The sequence below is a fragment of the Heteronotia binoei genome, chromosome 4 (assembly GCF_032191835.1).
Source record: "Heteronotia binoei isolate CCM8104 ecotype False Entrance Well chromosome 4, APGP_CSIRO_Hbin_v1, whole genome shotgun sequence".
NCBI classification, from domain to species: Eukaryota; Metazoa; Chordata; class Lepidosauria; order Squamata; family Gekkonidae; genus Heteronotia; species Heteronotia binoei.
Window position 1 is genome coordinate 134288766 of NC_083226.1, and position 25767 is coordinate 134314532.

Here is a 25767-nt window from a genome sequence, read left to right on the forward strand (position 1 = left end):
TGACTTACCTTATAAGGGTGAATGTGAGGCAAACATATTCCATTCTTGTCAGATGCAATATAAATAGATATATGAACATATTCATCACCATTCACATTAAAATGTTAAACAGGGCTTTTTTTAAAAAGCAGGAACGCAATTCTGATTGGCTTGGTGTCAGGGATGTGTGGCCTAATATGCAAATGAGTTCCTGCTGGGCTTTTTCTACAAAAAAGCCCTGCACGAAACAATGCCGCCATCAGGGGGTGTGGTCTAATATACAAATGAGTTCCTGCTGGGCCCTGGTTAAACATATTTTTATGAAAAAGTACTTTAGGTCTAGATATCTTTATTTAGGGTCCAGATACTGCCAGGTAAGAGAATGAAATCAGAACTTAGAATCATAGAGTTGGAATGGGTCATCTAATCCAACCCCCTGCACAATGCCGGAAACTCACAAATACCTCCCCCTAAATTCACAGGATCTTCATTGCTGTCAGATGGCCATCTAGCCTCTGTTTAAAAACTTCCAAAGAAGGAGAACCCACCACTTCCCGAGGAAGCCTGTTCCACTGAGGAACTGCTCTAACTGTCAGGAAGTTCTTCCTAATGTTGAGCTGGAAACTCTTTTGATTTAATTTCAACTCATTGGTTCTGGTCCTCCCTTCTGGGGCCACAATTCCACACCATCTTCTATATGACAGCCCTTCAAGTACTTGAAGATGGTGATCATATCACCTCTCAGCCACCTCCTCTCCAGGCTGAACATGCCCAGCTCTTTCAACCTGTCTTCATAGGACTTGGTCTCCAGACCGCTTACCATCTATGTCACCCTCCTCTGGACCCATTCCAACTCGTCTATATCCTTAAAATGTGGTGCCCAAAACTGAACACAATATTCCAGGTGAGGTCTTACCAGAGCAGAGTAAAGCGATAGCATCACTTCATGTGATCTGGACACTATACTTTTGTTAATACAGCCTAAAATTGCATTTGCCTTTTTAGCCACCATATCACACTGTTGACTCATGTTCAGTGTATGATCCACTAAGACCCCTAGATCCTTTCTGCACATATTACTGCTAAGACAAGTCTCCCCCATCCTATAACCATGCATTGGATTTTTCCTACCTAAATGCAGAACTTTACATTTATCCCTGTTAAAATTCATTTTATCGGTTTTAGCCCAGTTTTCCAGCCTGTCATGCTATATCCTGTTTCTGTCTTCTACTGTATTTGCAACCCCTCCCAATTTAGTATCATCGGCAAATTTAATAAGCATTCCCTCTATTCCTTCATCCAAATCATTTATTACAATGTTGAACAAAACAGGTCCCAGGATGTATCCTTTAGGCACTCTGTTGTCACTCCTCTCCAAGAAGATGAGGGATCATTCACAAGCACTCTTTGTGTGCGATCTGTCAACCAGTTATAGATCCACTTAACAGTAACAGGATCCAAACCACATTTTACCAACTTGTCAACAAGGATAGTATGTGGAACCTTATCAAAAGCCTTACTGAAATCAAGATTAAACAATGTCTACAGCATTCCCCTGATTCAGCAAGGTAGTCACGTTCTCAAAAAAAGAGATCAGGTTAATCTGAGATGACTTGTTCTTGAGAAACCCATGCTTGTTCTAATATGAAGTTTGAGTCTTTTCCCCTTAACCCCTCCAGATAGCAGCTTTAAAACTGATTAGAACAGTTTTATTATGCAGCTTGTACAAGATGACTTGGGAGTCTAGGCCTTCTTGGAAGGCACTTAGTTATTAGTTTCTATTTTGGTAACTGGCAAAGATACAGCTCAAATTATTTGTGTTTAATTTTGATTTTGACATTAGAGTAAAAAGATGAGTTTTATGTTCATTTTTCTCCAGATTTTTAGGCAGATGCAAATGTCAGAGATGTGGCTGAGAATCTGAAGTAAATCTCATTACTTCAGTGGTAATATATATAGACAGTCCCCTGCAGTTCAAGGTGTAGTGTGGGGAGCTGGCTCAAGAGGTGCTGGGGGGGGGGGCATGTAGGGACAGCCTAAGCTGAAAATTAAATTATTGCAAACAAGAAGGAGCCTGTACTAAAGCTCTTTCTTTTTTTAAAATGAGGGGTATCAACTATGATAATGACAGCTTTACAAGCTGTTTTTCTGGTGTGCAAGATAAGAGAATAGAACGGGAAGAGCTACATTAAAATGGTTTTATCTAAATCTCACATATAGAATACCTGAAAACTTTCTCAATGCAAAATGCATTTTTATGTACATAAACAGTATAAGCAAGGTTATATGGAGAATTTGGTCTCCAGCTGTAGGGCCACTTTTATGGGTCCTTTTGCTTTCATGGGCCCCTCCCACCAATAATAATACCAATATTAAAATTATTGTTGCTGTAACTTCAAATACTTTAACTTTTTTTCTGTTTTAGGCAAAAAATAACAGATTTTGTGACCCGTAAAATTCCATCTGATGTGGGGAAAAATAAAATTTTATTTGATCCTAAAAGTTCATTTTTTTCTTCTGATTTTAAAAGACTTCAAAACATTTCTGTGGGTTTCTAAAAGTATAGTGGGTTCTAGGTACTGTTCCTACTGTGCCTAATGGTAAGTTGGCCCTATCCAGCAGGTTAAATGTTCCCTCCCTGAAGATTTTTGAAGGAACCATAATTCTTCTTGAAGGAACTATGGCCGTTTAATAGCTGTGTCACACTGGACCAGAAGCACTATATAATCTTGTCTGATCTATCTTGGATGATCCTTGGTAAAGTTTCCACAAAGAGTTTTCAGTATAGAAATACTGTATGCAGAAATACTGCTTCCATTTCTGTTCTCCAGTGTTTTTCAGGTTTTCTGACACTTTTATTGTCTTCTTACATTGGCTTAATTCAAATGTTATGCTAAACTGTGGCTTGGGCTTCAAAACATACAGCCAAACCATGGTTTAGAACTGCTTGTCTGCTTAGAACTTAATATTTAGCACTTTTCTGGTTGTTGTGGCCTGTTGAAATAGAGCAACAGATTTTTGTTTGTCATTAAGAAGAAGAGGAAGACAATTGCAGATTTATATCCTGGCCTTCTCTCTGAATCAGAAACTTAGAGCGGCTTAAAAAGGTAAAGGTAGTCTCCTGTGCAAGGACCAGTTGTTTCTGACTCTGGGGTGATGTTGCTTTTACAACTTTTACACGGCAGACTTTTTACAGGGTGGTTTACCATTGCCTTCCCCAGTCATCTAAACTTTCCCCCCAGCACACCGGGTACTCATTTTACCAACCTCGGAAGGATGGAAGGCTGAGTCAACCTCGAGCCAGCTACCTGAACCCAGCTTCCACTGAGAACGAACTCAGGTCATGAGCAGAGTTTAGGACTGCAGTACTGCAGCTTTACTACTCTGTGCCACGAGGCTCTTACAGTCTTCTATATCTTCTCCCCCTACAACACCCTGTGCAGTGGGTGGGGCTGAGAGGGCTCTCAGCCCCACCTCTCAAGGACAACTCCTGTGATAGCTAGGGCTAACCCAAGGCCATTCCAGCAGCTGCAAGTGGAGGAGTGGGGAATCAAACTCGGTTCTCCCAGATAAGAGTCCACACACTTCACCACTACACCAAACTTTCTCCCATGTCAAACAATAACTTGCAAGCCCACTTCACAGGTGCACAGTTGCTTTGAGGTATAGCATTCTGAAGGGACATGCAGCCAAGTAATCCCACTTACTGAGTGTCCAAACATGCATATGTGTTATGAGTGAGTGCAATCTGTCAAATTTAGTTGGTCCATATTTGAGCCACAGTCTATCATTTTTTCATCTCAGCCTTTTTGTTGTGGCTTATGTTTGCAGTATAATGCAGTACAATATTTAGCATTTAATTTCTGTTTTACTTTAGATGTCTTATCTTGTAATTCTGAACAAATGTAGCAAAGTAGCTAATATGGCTGTAAAACTGCTTTGTCAGCAGTGCTATTTTTGGCATGGAAGTCCTTGCTTCTTACATATCTAATGTTATACTACTAAACAAGTTTCAAATTTCAGATTTTCTGGCTAGGAAAACCAAGTGATCTCTACTGTCTTTTTACAGACATTGAACATGTGTTAGGATAGTTTGCAAAACAAGGAATTCCTGTAATATGTTTCCTGTTATGTACTGATTGTAGAATACTCTAGTCTTGTACTGCTTGCACTGTCACTTTCATTTCCATGCTAGTGTTTGATTTTTGTTTAGTTTTGACTTATCTTAATAAGCTTAAACAAACATTTTACTTGTTTTAAACTTGTAACACACACCCTGTTCCTAGGGCTCAGTGTGGTAATGTTGCCAAAAATTGAAGTGTTGCCAGTGGAACCCAGTTCCATTTGGCACTTACAGTATAAAAAAGCCTTAGGCATGCTTTTGCAGTGCATGTAATGTTCATAGGCAAAATTAAACCAGCATCACAATTTGTTTGCGTTGATATGGGGGTAGTGAGCTCTACATTGCACATAACACATAAAGAACCCCTTCCTGCCAAAGCCCTGTGCTGCACTATATCCCCCCCCCACACACACACACACTTCTGGTGCTGTGCTGAAACAGAAATATTTGTGGGAGACCAGCTCTTTGAGTGTCAAGGTAAAAGGCTGGTTAGAATGGACTGAGCAAACAAAAAATAACAGCCTGAACTTTACTCTTAATGCTGGTTGTATAAAAACTGTTAATTGAAGAATGATATATTCATTAACCGTTGTTTTTTTTTTAAACTTAAAATTTTTTATTTTATGAAAAAACGATAACAACAGTTCTTATACAAATACAAGAGACTGAGTCAAACACAGTTGCTTATGTATACGTCAGTATAGTTGATACAGCCAAATATTTTAAGAAAAGGAAAAGAAAAAGAAAAAACAAATAAATAAATAGATGAGTAACAAATATATAATAATAACAAGATCTATGTATATGTACATATACATGCACATACATATTCACTTATATGTATGTAAATATGAGCCTATATTTATACACTAATACCTATACTTATAAATATAGTCCTACCTCTAAGCAGTTGCCTATGCATTCACCAATTGACCCAGTTTGTACAAGTCAACTTTAGTAAAGAACAAAGTTAAGGTACTTTTTTGGCATTGCGTACTTCTTGGATGTGTTTCTGTTTACAAAGTCTAAAAATGGAAACCACTTCTCTACAAAATTTCCCCCTATTTTGGGGTTGTCCCCCACAATGAGTTGAGAGGCAATCTTATCTTGTATTATAAGTTCCCATACCTTCTGAAACCAGAGAGTTATTGATGGTATTTTGGTATTCTTCCAAAGTTTTGCAAGTAGTAGTTTACCTGCTAAAAGCAAGAGTGAAATAAGTTCTGATTTTAACTTGGAATAGGCCGTTTTTGGCCACAAATTAAGAAGGACAAATTCAGGGGTATGAGGAATGGTTTCCTTTACGATTGCTTCAATTTTGGTAATTAAAATGCTCCAGAATTTCTGCACCTTTTGACACGACCACCAGCAATGAAGGAAGGAGCCAGAGGTCCCACAGCCTTTCCAACAAAGGGAGCTGATGTTTTTTTGTGCATGGCTTAGCATTTGTGGGGTTAGATACCATCTCGAGATTATTTTATATTGTTGCAGTTTAAAATTAGTACATCTAGCTTTGCATAGAGATGATGTCCAGATTGTATTCCACTGTTCCTCAGTCAGTTGTATTTTGCAATCCTTAGCCCACGCATTCTGCTGTGATGTGTATCCCCAGATGTCGCCAGGTTTTATCGACCCATTTAAAGGGGAAAGTAAGCATAATGTCACGACGCACCTCAGAAGGGACACAAATTGGGAAAATTTCTGATTTAGATACGTTGATTGCAAGGCCAGAGAATTTTCCAAAGGTTGCTATTACCTGCATTAATTTAGTTAATGATTTAAATGGATTGCTTAAATATATGACCGCGTCATCTGCAAACAGACTAATTTTGTGGGTTTTCCCAGCAACTTTTATTCCTTCAATTTCGGGGTCTATCCGCACCAGGTGAGCTAAGGGCTCAAGTGAAAGAGCAAACAGGATTGGGGATAAGGGACACCCCTGACGCGTGCCTCTAGATAAAGTGATTGCTCCTGATCTGAAGTTGTTAATACTTATTTGTGTTTTCGGTTGATTGTAAATGGCTGCTATTGAGTTTAAAATTTTTTTACCAAAACCCATTTGCTCCAACACCGCTTTCAAATATTTAATTTCCAATCTATCGAAGGCCTTCTCTGCGTCTAACGAAGCGATAAGAGAAGTTGTTTGTGATGATTTGCCGAGATGAATAAGATTGAGTGTTCTTCTAATGTTGTCAGAAATAGACCGGCCAGGGATGAATCCTGTCTGATCCGGATGAACATATGAACTAACAATTTTGTTTAGTCTGCGGGCCAACACGGTGGAAAAAAATTTAAAATCATGATTCAGGAGTGAGATTGGGCGAAAGGATTTGGGATCTTGTTTGTCCCTTCCTTCTTTGTGAATAACTATCATTTTTGAGTCTTTCCAAGTCTCAGGTATAATGCCTTCTGTCATTGCCAAATTGCATGTTTTCGTTAAAGGGGGCAGCAAACTGGAACTAAATTTTTTATAAAATTCGATAGGAAACCCATCGTTACCTACCGCCTTGTTATTTTTGATTGAGGAGAGCGCTTCGCGAACTTCTATTTCTGAAATAGGTCTATCCATGAACTCAGCATCGTTAGTTGACAGTTTCTGGTCGAATTTCATGTCTCTCAAATATTTTTTAAAGTCCAAATCTGTATCGATAGCTGTTCTATACAGGGAAGAGTAGTAGTCTTGGAAAACTTTAGTGATTTCTTGAGGTGTGACATGCAAAGTGCCTTGGGGCGATCTAATAGAGTGGATCTGGGAGTTAGCCCTATTCTGTTGGAGTCTAAATTTTAGCAACCTCAGGGATTTTGCAGTTTTGGTAATGTATTGTTGTTTCAAATATAACAGGGTTTTTTGGATGTCTGAGGTTTCAATTAGTTCTAATTTATTTCTTTCCATAGTTAATTTTTTAAGAGTTTTTTTCCCTCCAAATTTTTTATGTTTTGTTTCCAACTCAGTGATTTTAGATTTAAGTTCCAAGATGTCTTTATTTCTATTTCTGTGGCAAGCTGCAGCCAAAGAGATAAGGTTGCCTCTAGCTACTGCCTTAAAGGCATCCCATACTACATGCTGTGCAATGCCACAGCTGTCATTAAATTGAAAGTATTCTTGTATCTGCTTGTCTACCCTGTCACAAATGCTGTCTTTCGTTAAAAGAAGTTTATTCAGAGTCCAGGTCTGACCTTTATTGTCTAGCTCTTGCATCATAAATTCAGCCGATACCCATGAGTGGTCTGAAATAGTCCTAGAGCCGATTTTAACATCATGGATGCAGGCTAGGAGAGTTGGGGAAGTTAAAATATAGTCGATCCTGGAGTATGAGTTGTGCACATGTGAGAAATAGGTGAAATCTCGCACTTTTTGGTTTAGAGCTCTCCAGGTGTCTATTAGATTTAAAGATTGCAAAAGACTGTTTAAGCCTGTCTCTTTTGTGTGTCTAGGTTTAAGCTTCTTACCCCCTGACCTATCGAGATTCAGATCTGCAATACAGTTGAGGTAACCTCCAACAATGAGTTCACCATGCTTGAAATCCATTAGCTCAGAGAAGGTCTCCTTCAAAAAAGATAATTGGCCGCTGTTGGGTGTGTAAACAGAAACAATCGTTATAGGTTTACCGTTCAAAGTACCTTTAACAAATATATATCGTCCTTTAGGGTCTGACTTAGTACCATGCAAATTAAAGGCAGTATCTTTAGAGAATAGGATTGCCACTCCCCTTGCCTTAGATGAACCTGGCGCATGATAGATCTGGTTGAACCATTTAGAGCGCAACCCAAAAGGGGATTGTTTTCTCACATGAGTTTCCTGCAGGCAAACCACATGCGGGCGCTGCTTTGCTAGAAAGTTAGAAATACGAGAGCGTTTAATTGGATGTTTAAAACCTCTGCAGTTCCAGGTTAAAAATTTCAGGCTTTTAGACATTATAGGCATCGAGCGCGAGATTTAGTGCACTTCACAGAGAGTCTTAATCTGCTGTTCCACTAATGCAAACTGGATCAATCCCAGTATGGATTGCTGTGTTTTACTGCAACCTGCACTAACTAACAAAAAGAAATTTTTTTATAAAAAACAATAAATAAGGAAAGAAAACTAAAAATAAAAATAAAAATAAAAAAGGGAGCACCAACACACCCACCAATAAAGAATAAACAAATATATTCTACTCACTAACACCCAATCCTTGGGTGAAGTTTCACAGCTTCCCAGTAACTAGGGAGCTAGGGAAAAAACCCTTAGGTTTCCCTTATCTGAAACTATTCTCTCCCTACCAGGAGGGCAAAAGCTACAATCAAAGCACAAACACTCTAACATCCCTCCCCCTTCCCCATTTGTTTTAGCATTAAAAACTCCAACATTTGGTGTTATATAGATCTCAACTTTAGAAACTATAAAGAGATAACCTGTACCTTAACATGAATGCTTTACACATCTAGTTGCTATGTAATTATCAAAGGCAAGTTCCTTGTTGCAAGTTGTAGAAATAAAAGCTTGTTGCCAAGAAATTTATTTATTCCCCCTTTTTTTCTTTCTTTCTTTTCTTTTTTTTTTTTGCCTTACTATGATGTCTCATTAAAAATGATACAACCTAATATGTGGCAATCCCTATTAAATTCTGAGCATAAACGCGACTGATTACCCAGAGTATCGTTAAATTAACAGCATTGGGATCTTACAAAAGGGTTTGGTTTTTCTCAAATATAAATTCATTAGGTTGTTATTATTATTCAAATTTGCATAAATTTCGTTTAAAAAAGTAAGCTTATAAATTTTTCTATGGAGCTAATGAGAGAAAACACAATAAATGCTAAGAGTCAGAATTTCATTAGTTCGAAAGAAATAGATATTATAAGTAGTTCTGTAGTAATATAAGCGTGCCTATGAGTACATTTCCCTAGCAACCAGTTTTTCTGTTAAGACTTGTAAAGCAGAGTTCTATAGGTTAACAGTTTCATAACAGATTCATAACGGTTCCTCAAAGGTGAAAGCCCAACGGGGCTGCTGGGACTAGTTAATTTTTTGTTAACTAAAATGGAGCTAAAATGGAGCTTATGTACAGTTATGAAGATTTAAACCACATCTTCAGGTGGCAAGTTGTTTTCAGAAGTTTTGAAGTTTCTTCGTAGCTCTTTTTCCTCTTCCTCTGTGTATTTGATGGCAAGAGCATTCAACGCTGTAATTCCTGATTGCGCATCATGGATCTTGTAAAAGGCGCCATTTTTAAACAGCAAGAGATCCGAGGTCGGGCTCCATCTGAATCTTAGATTGCTCTCATGAAGCTTGCTTGAAACGATCTTTAATTTCCTTCTTTTTTCAAGCGTTTCTGGCGAGAGATCAAGCAGGACTAGGATTTTCTTCCCCTTGTGCGTGGCACCATCTATTTGTCTTGATTTTTGTAGTACAAGGTCTTTCAGTCGAGAGTTAGTAAATTGAACTAATATGTCCCTGGTAAAATTACGGCGTTGCGAGGAAATGGCGCCCAATCTTTGAACTTTAGTTATGCTAGCAGCCACGTTGTCAGGCAGGGAAAATGTCTCCCGCAGCCAGTCTGCCACAAAAAGCAATAGGTCTTTCTTCTCCTCAGCTCCCTCCTCAAAGCCGTGGAGCTTAATATTTAAGGCACGCCATTTATTTTCTAAGATTGCCAGTCTGTTTTGTAGTTTGTTTTCGTTCTCTTTTAAGATGGTAACTTCCCCTTTTAGAGACAAGCCCAGCTCCGCTGAGCGTTTGGCTATATTCGCTGTTGTATTGAGGTCTTCTGATAGCTCGCTGATCTTTTCTTTCAGAGGCTTAATATGTTCTATAATGGCCTCATTAAAATACTTGTGAATGTCCATTTTTAATAGCTTTAAGTCCTTTTTGTTAAGTGGTCTTTCTGCTTCGCTGTCTGAATGGGAAGCGTCAGCAGGCTTAGGAGAAGTCGGACTGGGCGCCATGTTTAGGCTGTCTGGGGAGCGCGAGATCGGGCCACCCACCTTTAGCGCGTTTTCTGGCGAGAAGAATGCCGATACCAAGGTTTTCTTTGTAGAGTCTTGCTTCTTCTTACTTCGGACGGCTTTCCCTTTTGTTTTTGTAGACATCAGAGTTTATTCTGTTGATTTTTGAAGAGTTTGGGGAAGGAGGCGACCGGAGCTAGCTTAAATTGCGTCTGCCATTATATCGCGACGCTCCGCCCCCCCAACCGTTGTTGTTTTTAAAAGAAATGACTCTGGCTACCTATAATGAGGCTTTTAAATCCTAGGGCATTATCAATACTTTCCTAAAATATCTTCACTTAGGTACATAATATTTTTTTGGTGTAGTCCTTCAGTAGTACTGCCAGAGGGTTTTTTTGCCTTGTTGCAATTTCTGCAGGTACTTAGTGGCATCATTGTAGTAGCTGCATCACTGTGACTCAAAGACAGACTACTTTTGCTGCAATTCATATAGTATTCAAGAATAAGTGACCTAGATATAAATTAAGCTGGACACAAGTGTTTTTCTTTACAAACTTTACCTGGGTCTTGTAAATTAAACACAGATATACCTATTCTGTATTCTTGGTGCTGTATTGGGGTGGTGGTGGTAAAGTAGTAGGGCAATCTGCTGTGGAGACATCCCTGTAATTGTGAGAATCATTTTCTGATCTCACTGAAAAGAAATAGTTTATCTTGTCTCATTACCCACTGCTTCAGTGTCTAAAATGGTTTCATTGAGCCACATAGTGGGATTTAGTACAAGTTAGAACCTTGGAAGAGAGACTAGAAGACTATCCTTACACAGAAAGCAGCAGGATAGCAAGACCATAACAGAAGTGTACTGTTTTACTGACTGCTAAAGCATTTGCTATTGTTTGCACCCCTACTGAACCTGTGCTGAATTGCTCTGCTGAAGGCACATGGTTGCCTTAGTTCCTCTGTTGTTCTGCAGTGGCTTCACTTAAAACACACACACATAACCCAAACTAGTGAAGGCATCACAAACTATGTATACAGTCTCTGCCATTTTGCTGAATGTTGTGATCTCCTAGACAGTCGGCTTGGTGATCATCTTGTCTGAGAGATCTTATGTGAAACAGTCTCCCTCCTCCTTTTTCTGAGTTCTGACTTCAGGTGCTCTCCTTCGTCAATTATTTGTGCTAGGCACTACTATTATTTACGATGACCACTGCAACCTTAGCCCTCAAGCCTGATGGATAAACTGAGCAAACGGCAGCAAGACCATAAAACAATTTGAAGATTGTTGTCATAAAACTAGTGTGATCGGTTTGTTCATTGTGTTGTTCCTTTCCATATTGTCAGAATCTGTGACAGCAGAGGTTTTGAAGGGTTTCCATTTGAATACATGCCTAGGCCGTGTTTACCTAGATCATACAAGAAATCTTCAAGTCAAGAACTGGATACTCCATAGGCATCCATGGTTTTCACTTCACATTCATTCTCTTAATAGACATTTGTGCATGCCTGAATTTTTCTACATTTTTTTTTCTACATTTTTTTCTACATTTACAGGAGTTGCAGGATCCTCTTGCATATTGTTCAACACTGCACATGTATTCATCCAATGAATTCCAGTCTGTTCCTATCAGTTTGCTCTATTTTCAGAGGGTCATAGCATACACTAGCTGTGTATAGTTGGAATTGTCAGTTTTGAGCCATCTGCTGATTCAGGTGCCGTTGGAGATGGCAGCACAAGCAGATGCTTGCCTGGTTATGTTGTCTGAGGCAGGAAGAGAGCATTCTGTATTGATAAAAATTTCAGTAATTGCTTGGTGGCAACTTTGCAGCAGTTGCAGCATTGTGACTTGGCAGAGACAGACTGTTCAGTTTTGCAATAAATTATCTAGGATATTCAGGAGTAACCTAAGCCTAGATCAGGGGTGTCAAACATGTAGTCCAGAGGCGAAATCAGGCCCCCAGAGGGTTCTTATCAGACCCCCGAGCCACTGGCTCTTGTCTCCTTCTGCCTCTCTCTTGCTTCCTTCTGCATCTCAACTTGCTTTGCAAGGCTTGCTCAATTGCACAGGAGCTACAGAGCAAAACCTTGATTTCTCCATTGGTTGAGGCTCTTCCACTGCTGGTCCCCTGGGGAGGGAGGGGAAGAGCCAGAGCTTCCTTTGCCCAGTTCCCTGGATCCCATGGGAGAAATACAAAGTAAGCACTTTTAAGTCCAACATGTGCTAATGTTTTAAGCATGTTTTATTTTAAGTTTTTTTAAAAAAATCTTTAAGCGTGTTTGTCAGCGTCCTTTAAAAAGTTTATATCTCTGCTACCTAATCTTAAATATGTACACACATTGTCCGACCTGACATGGCCTGCCCCAGCCCAACAAGGTCTCATTTATGTCAGATCTGGCCCTCATAACAAATGAGTTAGACTCCCCTGGCCTAGATCATAAGTGCGTTTTGTTAGGCATTCTAACCTGTGATCTTTTAGTTGCATTCTTAGTAATTATTGTGTACTTAAGTACAGAAGTGCCAGTTATTGTAACAGCATTTTTGCTTTTTAAAAAATGTTGAATGGGCAAGTAATAGAGTACTTTCTTAAAACCATTCAAATATGACTGCAGGGAAACAGTTTTTCTTTGCTAGGGCCAGAGCTATTGTGGGAAGAGTTTGCAAAATATTAGAACTGATGCAGTTTGCTTGTTCACGTTGTGTAGGGAAGAGTTCTTTTTTGCTGGAAAGAGGGTTCTGGAAACTAACAATCTGGTGTAAAAGGTCCTGTGTCAGATTAAAAGTTAAAGGTTCTGTGTCAGATTGTATTATTCGTCTGCCTTTCCAAATGAACCAAGTTTCAGAAATAGGTCCAGTTTCTATTGAAGGATGTTACTCCTGACATAACTGTAAACACTGCCTTATTTCTGTACTGGGCCAAAATGATTCGTCAAGACAAGGAACAGTTTTGTTGTCCCATTTAACTGTGATCTTATGTAAATGTACTTTAATCCTGATGTCCAGTATTTTAACCTATTTTCTGTTTTTCAACCCATTGTTCTTTTAACCTGTTTTTACATGCCATTAAAGGTTGATTGATTGATTGATTGATTCAGAAATAGGGATACAACATTTATTTAGTGAATAACTGTAATTAATTTTTGTGATGCTACCAAATTATAATTCCATCACAGAACATGGCTGTAAATTTTTGCAGGAAAGGTAGATCTTGTCATTTAGGGAAACTGGCTACCATGCTGAAGAAATACATAGCTTTTTGGTAAGGGAAAATTACAGTGAGATCCTTGTAGTGGAAAGTGACAGAGAAAACATAAAGATACTTACTTGGACAAACTAACAACCCCAGCAAATAAGGAAGAAAAGGAAAAGGAAAAAGGAATGACGGTTGAAATCCTGAAAATAACTTGGTATTGTAAATAAGCCTGGCTTAAGGAATTTGGCTTTTGATCAGTGCATGTATAGGCTACCATTCTTTTTTTTTATTATTATGCTGTGAGCTGCCCTGAGCCCATTTGTAGCATAGGGCAGGATATTAAGTGATACGATGATTATAATCATGACGACAATGATATCTGGTCTTCATATGTCCTGATTTTGTGGTTTCTAACTTTGTTGTTTTTGGTTTTATCTTAGGGGGAGAAGAACAATGGTTTTGATGTCCTTTATCATAATATGAAACATGGGCATGTATCTACAAAAGAACTATCAGATTTTATAAGAGAAAGGTGAGCATTAGCTCATTATTGTGGCATATATATTTAAACATTTGAGGATTTGGGGTTTGCTGGTTATATCCCAAAACTTTTTACGTTACTGTACGTTAACTCCATAGATGCTCCATAGATACTACCTTATTTTACTGCATTATAGTTTGTCTTAGTGAACTGTGTTGGCTTTAGTTTAAAAGACATGTCACAAGTGGAATAGTCTTTGAAATGTTTGTTTTCATTGTTTGTATAGCATTTTTATTTTTACCAATATAAACTTTGTTTTAGAAAAATTGTCATTACTGCTAGATTTACTAGGTCAGAGTTTTTGTATGCCATTTGCTCTTTTTTGCTATGTTGTTGACCATCGCTCTAACACTGACTTAAATTGCAAACCCTGGTTCTGTACAGCCATGTAAAATGTTTTTTGTTAACAAAAAAGCATACAGGAGCAAAGTGGATAAAAGTTAATGACTGAGGGAAATTTTTAAAACTAAAACCCATCTATGTGTAGAGAACCTTCAACACAGTTATCCTTAAATTTTCAAGACTCCATGAAATCCTCTAGTAGGCAAGCATACAATAAATGCTTTAAGACCAAAAATTCCCAGCACTTGCTAGTTTCTCAGAGACTAATTTTAAATTGGGCATATCGGATAAAAATGTGCTCATATTCTTTGACACAGCTCATAGAACTATAGCTTGTTTAGTGTGGAATGCAGCAGCATAAAGAGTTGGATGCTACAGCAAGAAAGCAGCACTAAATGGAAATCTTGATTTTTGGTTAGTCAACCTGGTTTTCATAACATGGACAGCCATGTTGCATTCCACTCTTTGTCAGCTATATTAATATTCTTGTTTCATCCTTTTTACTGATTGACACATACTGGTCAGCTTTTGCTACCACTCTGTTTCTAATGTGATGAGTAAGATTCTCTGTCAGTTTTCTCCTTTTCTAAATAAATGAAACTGGTGTTTATTATAAATACCAGGCAGGTTCCAAAAGATGATGATGACCCCTTCGCCTTTCTCACTTGCAATACCTTATTATCTTTCCAGTGGTGAACCCTTGTTTTCCTTGATTTTTCCTTGAATCCTGACCTGTTTATATTTTACTGGACGATATATGCATCCACAGAGCTTGTTGACTCTCGCTATATTGTTGTAACTAGTATATGTGATGCAAAACTAGGGATCTTCTTTCTGACATCTCTGCAGGACACCAACTGTGCTAAAGCGGCACTTTCAACTTTTACAGCATTTGAAGACATATGCAAATATTTGTTTTAGCTTATTGTTTGTACTAAAATTTATGAAAATTCATTTAACTACTTAGTTATTTTTAGATATAAATGTACTCATCCAGACCAAGCTATTTGCTTCCATAGTTACAAAGAAGAATTTGAAGGAAGACAAAATCTTATAAAGGATTTTGTAGGCAAGTCTAGACTAGTAATGATTAATAAAATACCAGAAGTGTTAGAAATTCTTTCCATCACAGCAGGCTCTTTGGAATTATTTATGAAAGTGTTAGATTTATTGTTGGTCATCAACACTTTGCGGGGGCGGCGGGAGGTAGCACCCAAGTGTATGACATTTCAATTTTATATGTATAGCAGTAGAAGGATTATCTTGTTGCCTATGCAATATCATAACTTTATTTATTTGACAGAAATATACACCTGTTGTCACAACTTCCCTCTTAAAGTATGTAACGCTGCCACTTGGAATTTAATTCCAAACACTTCATTTAATGTTCACCACTGAATTGCTCTAAGGCTTTTTTGTTGAGCTATGTGGCTCTGAGGATGAGACTCTTATGTTTTAAAATCATAGGACTCCAGGTTAATATAAAACAAAATAAAACTTTATTTGTACAATAAGTTATGACTTGACAGCAAAAAAAAAAATTCCTTTTGCACTCTTCTTTCTGAATCACTCTTTGGCAATTAATATTTTCCTATTGAAATGAGAGAATCCTGTGTGACCGGAGTCATCACTGTGACTTGGGCCTAATAGGAGTTCCAAGCCCACATCAGTGCCTTCAAGTTCTGTGTGGTCCATAAAGTACTACACGCTATTCTTCTGCTTTCAGAGGATAAGATAGTACTGGCAGTCACCGATAACCTGATTTTGTATAAACAAAGGGGAACAGTAGGATCCTGAATATGGTCATCCATGGCTACTTATTTTTTGGATAGAATGTATCACACATTGGTCCGTCCTGGTTGACATATTATAGTAACCAGAAACCAGGTTATGATAGTAGTCTGACAGAATTATTGAGCAGTCTTGTCTTTACGCTTTGGGGCCATTCTATGTCCTAGAGTGCCAGTTCACTTTTCCCAAGGTTGAGATAGATTTGTCCTGGTGTTTCCAATACCATGCCTAGCAGCATGGATGATCTTGCCTACCAGGGACTCTCAGTGGAACTCAAATCCTGGTCAGTTCTTGAGTATTTGAAAATCCTTGATTAAATTGTCCTCTAGAGCTTCCAGTACTATGAATTAATCCACTTTCTGCAACTTTATTCTGGTGGAACAGCTTGTAAATTACTTGTTTTCCTTATTTGGTATATTTGGAGCATTGCCATGGCTGTGACTAGGTTTCCTCCTTGTAACTTCATGCAGCAGCCATTTCAGTCTTCACTCACCATGCATGTGTTGTCCCAAAACAGTTCTTGAGAGATGCCTTGGTTTTCAGTTATTTATTTACAAAACATATCCTACCTTTCTGTCCTCATAAGGGCTACAAATGCAACTAATAGTGTAAAATGTAAAAGATTACATTATAAAACCATTAACCCTCTTCCCAAACATACATCATTTAAACAACTTTAAAAGACTTAAAATAACAAAACAGAAAAACATTGGTTGGGAAGGAGAGATCATTGAGGGAATGTCAAATGAAATAAGTCTTCACTCACCAGTAGTTAGGATAGTTCAGTGGATAGGGAACTGGTTGGAGAACCACACTCAAAGAGTAGTTGTCAATGGCATTTCATCTGAATGGAGGGATGTGTCCAGTGGGCTGCCACAAGGCTCAGTTCTGGACCCAATACTTTTCAATATTTTTATCAGTGATCTGGATAAGTGTGTGGAGGGACTACTCATTAAATTTGCAGATGATGCCAAATTGGGAGGAGCAGCAAACACACCAAAAGATAGAGATAGAATTGCATGAGATCTGAACACATTAGAAAAGTGGGCAGATGTGAACAAGATGCAGTTTAACAGGGATAAGTGCCAGGTTCTACATCTTGGTAACAAAAATGAGGAACACACATACTGGATGGGGGATACACTTCTGAATAGCTCTGTGTGTGTGTGTGTGTGTGTGTGTGTGTGTGAACAAGATCTTGGGGTATGGGTGGACCATAAGTTAAATATTAGCAGCCAGTGTGATTCAGCGATAAAAAAGGTGAATGTGATCTTGGTTTGTACCAATGGAGACATAACATCCAGATCATAGGAGGTCATAGTCCTGCTGTACACTGCATTGGTCATGCCACTCCTAGTGTATTGTGTGTAGTTCTGGAGGCCTCACTTCAATAAGGATGTGGACAGAATGGAGCGGGTGCAGAGGAGAGCAATGAGGGATCTGGAGACCATGCCCTATGAGGAAAGGCTGAGGGTCTTGGGAATGTTCAGTCTGGAGATGAGGCGAGGACTCACAGTAATACTAGGAAGTAAATTAAGGGTGGGAAGGTACCAGCTAGATATTAGGAAAAACTTATTTTACAGTGAGAGTAGTTCAGCAGTGGAATCACTGGCAATCTTTAGCAGTGGCTGAACAAACATTTGTCAGGGAAGCTTTAGGCTGATCCTGCATACTAGATGGGGGATACACTTCTGGATAGCAGTGTGTGTGTGAACAGGGGATTGGACTTGATAGCCTTTATGACCCCTTCCAACTCTGTTATTCTAAGATGGCAACAGAAGGGGACAAACGCATCTCCCTGGGGAGAGAGTTCCATGATTGAGAAGGCCCCCTCCTGGAGTGCCACCCACCTGACCTCAGAAGTCAGGGGCACCTGAAGCAGTGGCTCAGCAGAGGACTCTATGGTCAGGCAGTCTCATAAGGGATTAGGTGATCCTTCAGATATGTTGATCCCAAACCTTATAAGGTTTTGAAGGTCAACACTAGCACCTTGAATTGTGCTGGAGAACAAATCGGAAGCCAGATAGGTAGGCCAAGATTGGAGTGATATATTCATTCATATATCATATGGAGGTGGCTGAATAGAGCCTGCCCCTGTCCTTTTGACTGGGTATTTCAAGGAAGTCTCCCATCCAAGCACTAACCACAGTTGACCCTGTATACCTTCTGAGATTGGGTTTGCCTGGGCTATCCAGGTCAGGGCTGGAGTGATATATTCTTTATTATCCACTCTGCTCAGCATACTTGCTGCAGCATTCCTTACCAACTGAAGTTTCCAAACACTTTTCAAGAGTAGCCTCACACAGAGAGAACTATAGTAATCTCCTTCTAAGCTGTGGAGTCTTGTGAGCAAAAATTTTACTTTGTGAGCTATTGGCATTAAAGTTGTGAGCTATGGCATAAATTAGTTTGTTCTGGAGCTAAGAGAAAAATGTGTGAGCTGCAGGCTAAAAAACTGTGAGCTAGCTCACACTAACTCAGCTTAGAGGGAACACTGCATGCACCACAGGAGCCAGAGCTTTTCTGTCCACAAAAGGCCACAGCTGGCTAACCAGCTGAAGTTTTTAAAAGCACTTCAGTCCACAGCTGCCACTCCAGCAGTTGGCTTGGGACCAGGGTACCCCCAGGCTATGGACCTGTTCCTTCAAGGGGAATGCAACTCATCTAGAACTCCTTAAATCCTGGGAAAAGCTTTCCAGTAGCTGTTCTGTCTTTTTGGGGTTAAACTTCAGTTTATTAGCTAGCATCTATGCCAAAGTTCTGCATCCCTGTTTTGGAATCAGTTGAAAGTGCAAATAGAGATGAGTTTCATTTCATCCACATATTGTTGACATCTGAGCCCGAATCTCTGGATGACCACCCAGAATTTTTCCTTTCTGTTGCACTTGGAGATGGGGAACTCTGCTAACTCCCATGATGTTCCTACTTTGCAAACTTTAGTGTAAAATTGGTTTTGTTTAAAAATCACCAGTACAGATTGAGTTGTGTGTGTTTTTTTGTGTGTGTTGCATTGTTCATTACACCATCCTAGAACCTGAATGGTTCTACTTACGGAACTTTTATTTGGATACATGCCTCTGAGCAAGTATATCAGTGCTTTAAACATTTTGTTATATCTTGTGCTCAAATAGAAAATATCAGATCAACTTCCTTAAATAGCATCTGTTTTTATTTGCAGTTAATACAGTGGAACTTTTCATGTGCTCTAAGGCCTGCATTGATTTATGTATCTTGATTAACATTAGTGTTGTCTTTTGCTATTAACAGGGCTACAATAGAGGAGGCATATTCAAGGTCAATGACAAAGCTAGCCAAATCAGCAAGCAACTATTCACAGCTTGGGTGAGTTACTCTGTAAAAGCAAAACTCTACAGTTCACTCAGAGGGGAGGTTTGGTGAAATGCTGGAAAGAAGTATTTAAGCTGTTGGAAAAGCCTTTTCTGTCTTCTTTTTAATAATAGAATAATGTTCCAATGGATGTATATAGCGCAAGGTTAAACCATGATTAGAAAACATAAATAGTTTTTCAGGAGGCTTAGAAATCAAAGTCTAATTCTGAGCATGGCCACATAATGTGGATCTAAAAATGTGTACAATGTGGCCATGTCCAGAGAAGGGTTATTTTATATAAACCTGTGACAGCCCCAAGATTAGCAGAAACTCTGAAATTGGTAGTGGTGGGGGTTTGAACCCCCCCCCCCCCAAAAAACCCCAAATTATTGTTGGGATATTGAAACATTTAGTCGTGAGATTTTGGCTGCCTAGGAGCCCCCCAGAAATAATCCTACAACATGCAGTGGCAACCTGGGAGTAGGAGAGGGAGGCAGAAGAGCAGTGTTGGGAAAAGAGATGAGGCATTTATGGGAGGGCAAGAGAGACTACATTAAATTGAGGAAGGAAAGAGGCAGTAGGAAGAATCAGGAGCATGGTGGCAGAAGAAAGAGTAAGAGGTTAGTGAAAGAGCATGATCACTTGGGAGAGTTGGAGTAAGGCACTTTGTGCTCCAGGTGTCTTACAGCTGCTGTCAGCCTGCTGATGGGAGTGAGGCTGGAACAGCTTGAGAGCCAGTTTGGTGTAGTGTTTAAGTGTGTGGACTCTAATCTGGGAGAACTGGGTTTGATTCTCCACTCCTCCATATGACCTTGGGTCAGTCACAGTTCTTGAAAGAGCTGCTTTCTCAATAGCAGTTCTCTCAGAGCTCTCCCAGCCTCACCTTCCTCACAAGGTGTCTGTTGTGAGGAGAGGAAGGGAAAGCAGATTGTAAACCGCTCTTAGACTTTGAGTGAAGGGTGGGATATAAATCCAGTCTCTTCTTTTCTTCTTCCCCTCCATTCCCTCCTTCCACTAGCAAACTGATAGCAGTAGTGAGAGGCTTGGAGCACAAAACATCCCAGACAGGCTCCAGGACTGCCCCTGCTGCTTCCCATCTAGTCAGAGACACACACAAAAAATGGGGACCTGCAGAACTCATGGGGAGAATTCCATGGGGCACTGTCCCAGCTCTCTTTCTAGCTCTTCTTCTCCTCTAACCTCTCCATGCTGTCTTCCCAGCTTTGTCTCTCCCACCCCCTGCTCACCACATCCCTCCTTCTACTTGCTCCTGTTGCTTTCCCTAGAGCTGAATCACAATGGAGTTGACTAGGCCCATGCTCGACTGCCTTGGGTGCTGAGCAACTCCATATTGCCAGCTGTGATCATAAGAGCTATAAGAAGACCCCTGCTAAATCAGACCAGTGGTCCATCTAGTCCAGCATCCTGCTTCACACAGTGGTCATCCAGTTCCTCTGGATGGTTAACATTCAGGCATAGAGGCTGAGGCTGTCCCCTGATTTTGTGAGATCTCAGTCAGTTTTCTCAGGTAGGGAGTAATCTTCCAATTATTTTTCATTAAGTTTGGGATTTCTTCCTAAGTGTGCAGAAAAAGTCTTAATCTGTACATGATCCTTTTATGCTCATTTTTAAATCTGTATTATAGAACCATGTTCAGAACTATATATGCAACTTTCGTATTAGCATGACTTTTTTCATCTTTTTTCTTCATCTCTTTACTTTTTTTGTCTCTACTATGCACTTGGTTTGAATTCTCAATGAAATTGCATATGTGCATTAAAGAAAATTTGTGTATTCTGCAAATAATTGTTGGAGTATTATATATTTATATGACTTTTGAATAATAGTAATATGTAACTAACCTACCTCATGTTGTCATATAATAAAGTGGAAAGGAATATTGCAATATCTCTACTGAATGCAAAAGAGAGATTCCCCTTTTCTGGTGATAATTTTTCCAGTTACATTATTGTTCTTGTACTGATATATTTGAGTAACTGCTTTATAGTACAGCATTAAGAAAGTGCTCATTTAAAAAAAATTGCCTTAAACCTTTTATTTGCAAATTAATTCCCACTTAAATTAGAACTCCCATTGACATGGACTTACAAGTGAATGCTTTTAGGAGATAAACTAGTAAATTAAATTTCTTTTAAAACTACTAATTGCATGTATACATTTTAAAAATCTGGTTGTTAACATATGAAAAGGGAGGTAAAGGCTCTTTTATAGCTGACCAGCATGTTTCCAAAGGTGCTGTATTTTTAACTTGAATCCATTGAAATAATATACCACTGCTGTCCAAAACCTTGCATGTAGTTAAGTAAAAGGCAAAAGATTTATGCAATCTGAAGAGAACCTTGCATGTACTTTCATGTGTACTTAAAACTGGCACATAGAGGGTTTGAGCTGCAAGTCAGTCAGTTCCTCATGCAAATTTACAGTGGCAAATTAACCAAGTGGTTTTAACCAAAATGCTATTCTCTCTTTAATTCCCAGAATGTGAGATTAAGAAACTTTCTGACTTTACAAGGTTGCTGTGAAAATTATTGAAAGGATAGCTCATAGATAGGACGTTTTGAAAATTTGAAATGTGCTATTCACACACTGTGCTTTAAGCATATTGGCTTTACTATTCATTTCACCTGAAATGCTTATCTATTATGCAAATTTACTTACTCTGACATTAACAGCCAGCAGCTCATGCTGATAGGTAAGTTTCTATGCGCCAGAATTTGGATTTGAAGTTCCTGAATTAGAACATATGTCTTTCCGTTGTATAAACTTAAGAAGCATTTGGAAGTTTTCAGAGCTTTGTATTCACTACTCTTAGAAGCCACTCCAGTAGACTCTACTGAGCCATGTTTTTTTCCTTCTCTGTGCTGTATGTGTAAGTCATGAAGAATAATGCTTGTTTGTTTTTCTGGTTAACAAGATATAATCAAATTTACTGAGACTTATTTCTGTTGGTTCTACATGCTAACAGGGTAGAAAGAAGCTTAATTTTTGCTTGTAAGGTAAGTTGGTAGAGCTCTTCAAAATATGGTTAGAGTTACATCTAATGGAAAGTCACACTTAACATATTATTTAACATTCATGTTGTTTCAACAATCTTTTTTCCTATACCTAGGTCATTTGCTCCAGTCTGGGATGTTTTCAAGTCATCAAGTGAAAAATTAGCAAGCTGTCATTTAGAACTTGTTCGGAAATTGCAAGAACTAATAAAAGAAGTACAGAAGTATGGAGATGAACAGATAAAAGCACATAAAAAGGTTATGTATATTTTTATTAAGACGTAAAATTAAAAACATGAAACTGGTAGATTGACACAATGTAATATTTAACAGACAAAAGAAGAAGTTTCAGGAACTTTGGAAGCAGTGCAGAGTATTCAAAATATAATCCAGGCTCTCCAGAAAGCAAAGGAAAACTACAATTCAAAATGTGTGGAGCAAGAACGTTTAAAAAAAGAAGGGGCAACACAGAGAGAAATAGACAAGGTACCTTTTGCAAAATTTTATTTCAAGTGTAGATGACTTCTGTTATTTCCTTATCACAAAATGTGAAACTTTCTATGCAATGCTTGTTTGAATTTTTAAATATAAAGCAGTGATGATCAGTATACCTCTTGTGTGAAACAGAACGGATTGAATTTAATAGCAAGATGATTTATCTAATTCTGAGTAATGGCCCTAGAGTGCAGATCAAAGAATCCACACAATGGCGTCACATTCAGATAAGGCAGGGTTTTTCTACAAACCTGGGATAGCTTCCAGGTTGTTGTTTTTTTGTGGGGAGGGGGGGGATCAGAAAGGAGTGGGGAGAAAAGTGAGTGGACTTCTTAAAATCTCCAAAATTATGGTATGGTGAAAATGAGGTTTCAAAAAGTGATGTTGTAAGATCTAGATTGCCATTTTGAGGGAGGGGGGTTAAAAACAATTTTATAAACAGTCAATGACAGCAGGAACTGGTGAGGAAGCAGGGAGGAGAAAGTAATTCTGGGCCAGGAACAAGTGGGAAAGGGAGCCTGCAGTGGCATGGGTGAGCATGCCAGACAGGTAGGAGCTGCCAGTGGCACAGGCATTGCAGACAGCAAGGAGGAAGTTGTGGCAAAACAAGACAGGCTGGTGATGGTGATTGAGGCAAAAGGGAATGAGGAAGCAGAGCCATTGAGGGAGGGAATGAAAGACTTAGGAGGGGGTGAGGGGAATAAAGGCAGCTAAGGGTAACAAAAGGAGCAGAAAGAAGTGGGGCAGGGGAAGGAGGGGGAAGGTGGCTCAGTACATGCAGAAGGTCCCAGGTTCAGTCCCCAGTATCTCCAAGTTTAAAGCACCAGGCAGTAGGTGATGTGAAAGACCTCTACCTGAGTACCAGGTAGAACCAGTCTGAGTACACAGTATGGACCCTGATGGACCAGTGATCTGATTCAGTATAAGGTAGCTTTGTGTGTGTTCATGTGTGTGGGATCAGTTTCCTTTTCCCAGTACCACATTCAGTGGCAGGTAGGCAATGGTAAGAAGCTTGAAGAAGAAAGAACCAAGGATACACCTTTTCTTTCACTGCAGCATCCCCTGTGGTATCCAGCTGATTAGGGGTCTGGTCAGCAAGAAATGGAGGCAATGACTGGTGAAAAAGAGAGAAGTGGAGGTCTGCAGAGGTGGGAGGGAGAAAAAGTGGCCCGTGGGGATTGGGGGGAAAGAATGGAGGGAAATTGGGAGATATTTCTCTTCCCTGCAAATCAGGTGGTCCCCTGCTTGCATGGTTCTGTTTGTGAGTGAAGTTGTGTGTTATGTATTTGAGTTCTTGATCTACAATCAGTACTTCTTCAAGAATATCTGGGCTGTATAATATGTCTTGGACAACTGAAAAATATCACCACCTACTGTATATTCAGGTGTGTTAAGGATATACGATATGAAATCGATGTTGCTGACAAGATTTTTCATACTGTTGAAAGTGTAGTGGCATTTGAAACCAGCATGCATTTTTACTGTTTTGGACATTTTGATTTTGCTAGGATCATGCCAAATTTAGCTGTAGAAATCATTGCAAAAAATGAAAAAGTTTAAGAGCACTCTGAGTGCTAAGTAGTGTTTTCATTTATTTATTATTATAGCCTGCCTTTTGCATTGGGACTTAAGGTGGGTTACAAATTAGAACAATGTACAGTGGGCAACAAACTGCCTAAAGCAAGGTACAGTATAGCCAATGTAGTAAGTGAAATTACAAAGACAATGCAATGAAAGCAGGATAATACCTAGAATAATAATTGCAATAGATCTTATTCCATTATAAAGATTCTGTCCTGGGCTCTTCCATTCTGCTACACTTCTAATTCCTTCAAAGAATGTGCTTCTGTTTTGCACATTCTTTGAAATTATAGGAGGCCTTCCAGACCTCCTTAAGCATAATGATAATGAAAACCATACAAAGGTGTATTTGAGATGACACACTTCATTTTGAAGAAAAGTATGTATTCCACAAGAACACTATTTATACTCTTCCAGATTTATGACAGTATTGATATAGCTTGATTGTGCCTTGTTGTCACTAGTGTTGTGTAGTACTTAGAATGTCAGACCAGAATGTTGGAAACATGGTTTCAGATCCTCACTCTGCCATACAAACTCATTGGATTACATTGGCCCAGTTATTCATTCTCAGCTTAAACTACGGTACCTCATAGGATGGTTGTGAGGATAAAATGGAAGAAGGGACAATGATATTAGCTGCCTTGGTTCCCCATGGGGAGAAAGTCAGTGTATAAGTGAAGTAAATAAAATAATTTTGGAGTTTGCATTTTTAGTTGTGTTCCTGTGTTTTATATTGCCATCTTTTTTGCAATTGACTTACCTAGGCTATGTTCACTTACCAGGTTTGAACATAGTAAAATCATCCAGTGGGATTTGTCACACTAATTTATGTTATGTTGTTTCCTTGAGCCCTCATGTGGCAAGAGCCAGTATTTTCATCAGAGCAAAGGGTTGAAGACAAGTATAGTGAATTCCAATTACACAGAATATAAATGTTTTTACCTTGCCATATCTTCCCCCCCTTCTTTTTGTAATTCCTTCTTGAAGGCAGCAGTAAAATCCAAGAAGGCTACTGATACATACAAGTTGTATGTAGAAAAATATGCTGCAGCAAAATCTGATTTTGAACAGAAAATGACTGAAACTGCTCAGGTAAATGTGTATTTTATATAACTTGTACAAACACTGCATTTTGATTGTTAATCTCCTTTCAAGTTTGCCATCAATTCTTTTTTCTTATGTTATGTCACAAGAAATTTGATAGGGAAAAAATCAACCTTCCAAAATGAATAATAAATGATAAGCTTCATTTTGAAGAAAAATGTGTATTCCATAAAAACATTTTTAGAGTCTTCCAGATTTGGAACATTATTGATATTGATAGATTTATGAGTTGATAAGTCAGCATCTTCCAGATTTGGAACATTATTGATATTGATAGATTTATGAGTTGATAAGTCAGCATCCAAAATAAACAGATAAATATTGTTTTCTAGGATGCAGATTTT

The 25767-nt window shown here is 38.9% G+C and overlaps 1 protein-coding gene across 1 annotated transcript in view; it reads left to right on the forward strand.

Annotated features, from left to right (window-relative positions):
- The window catches only part of FCHO2 (FCH and mu domain containing endocytic adaptor 2), a 127178-nt gene that overhangs the window by 14384 nt on the left and 87027 nt on the right, over window positions 1-25767 (forward strand). The window contains exons 2-6 of the mRNA XM_060235809.1: window positions 13663-13754; window positions 19164-19238; window positions 22357-22498; window positions 22574-22726; window positions 25307-25411. Coding sequence (XP_060091792.1) covers window positions 13663-13754; window positions 19164-19238; window positions 22357-22498; window positions 22574-22726; window positions 25307-25411 — 567 coding nt within the window. The remainder of the gene's footprint in view (window positions 1-13662; window positions 13755-19163; window positions 19239-22356; window positions 22499-22573; window positions 22727-25306; window positions 25412-25767) is intronic.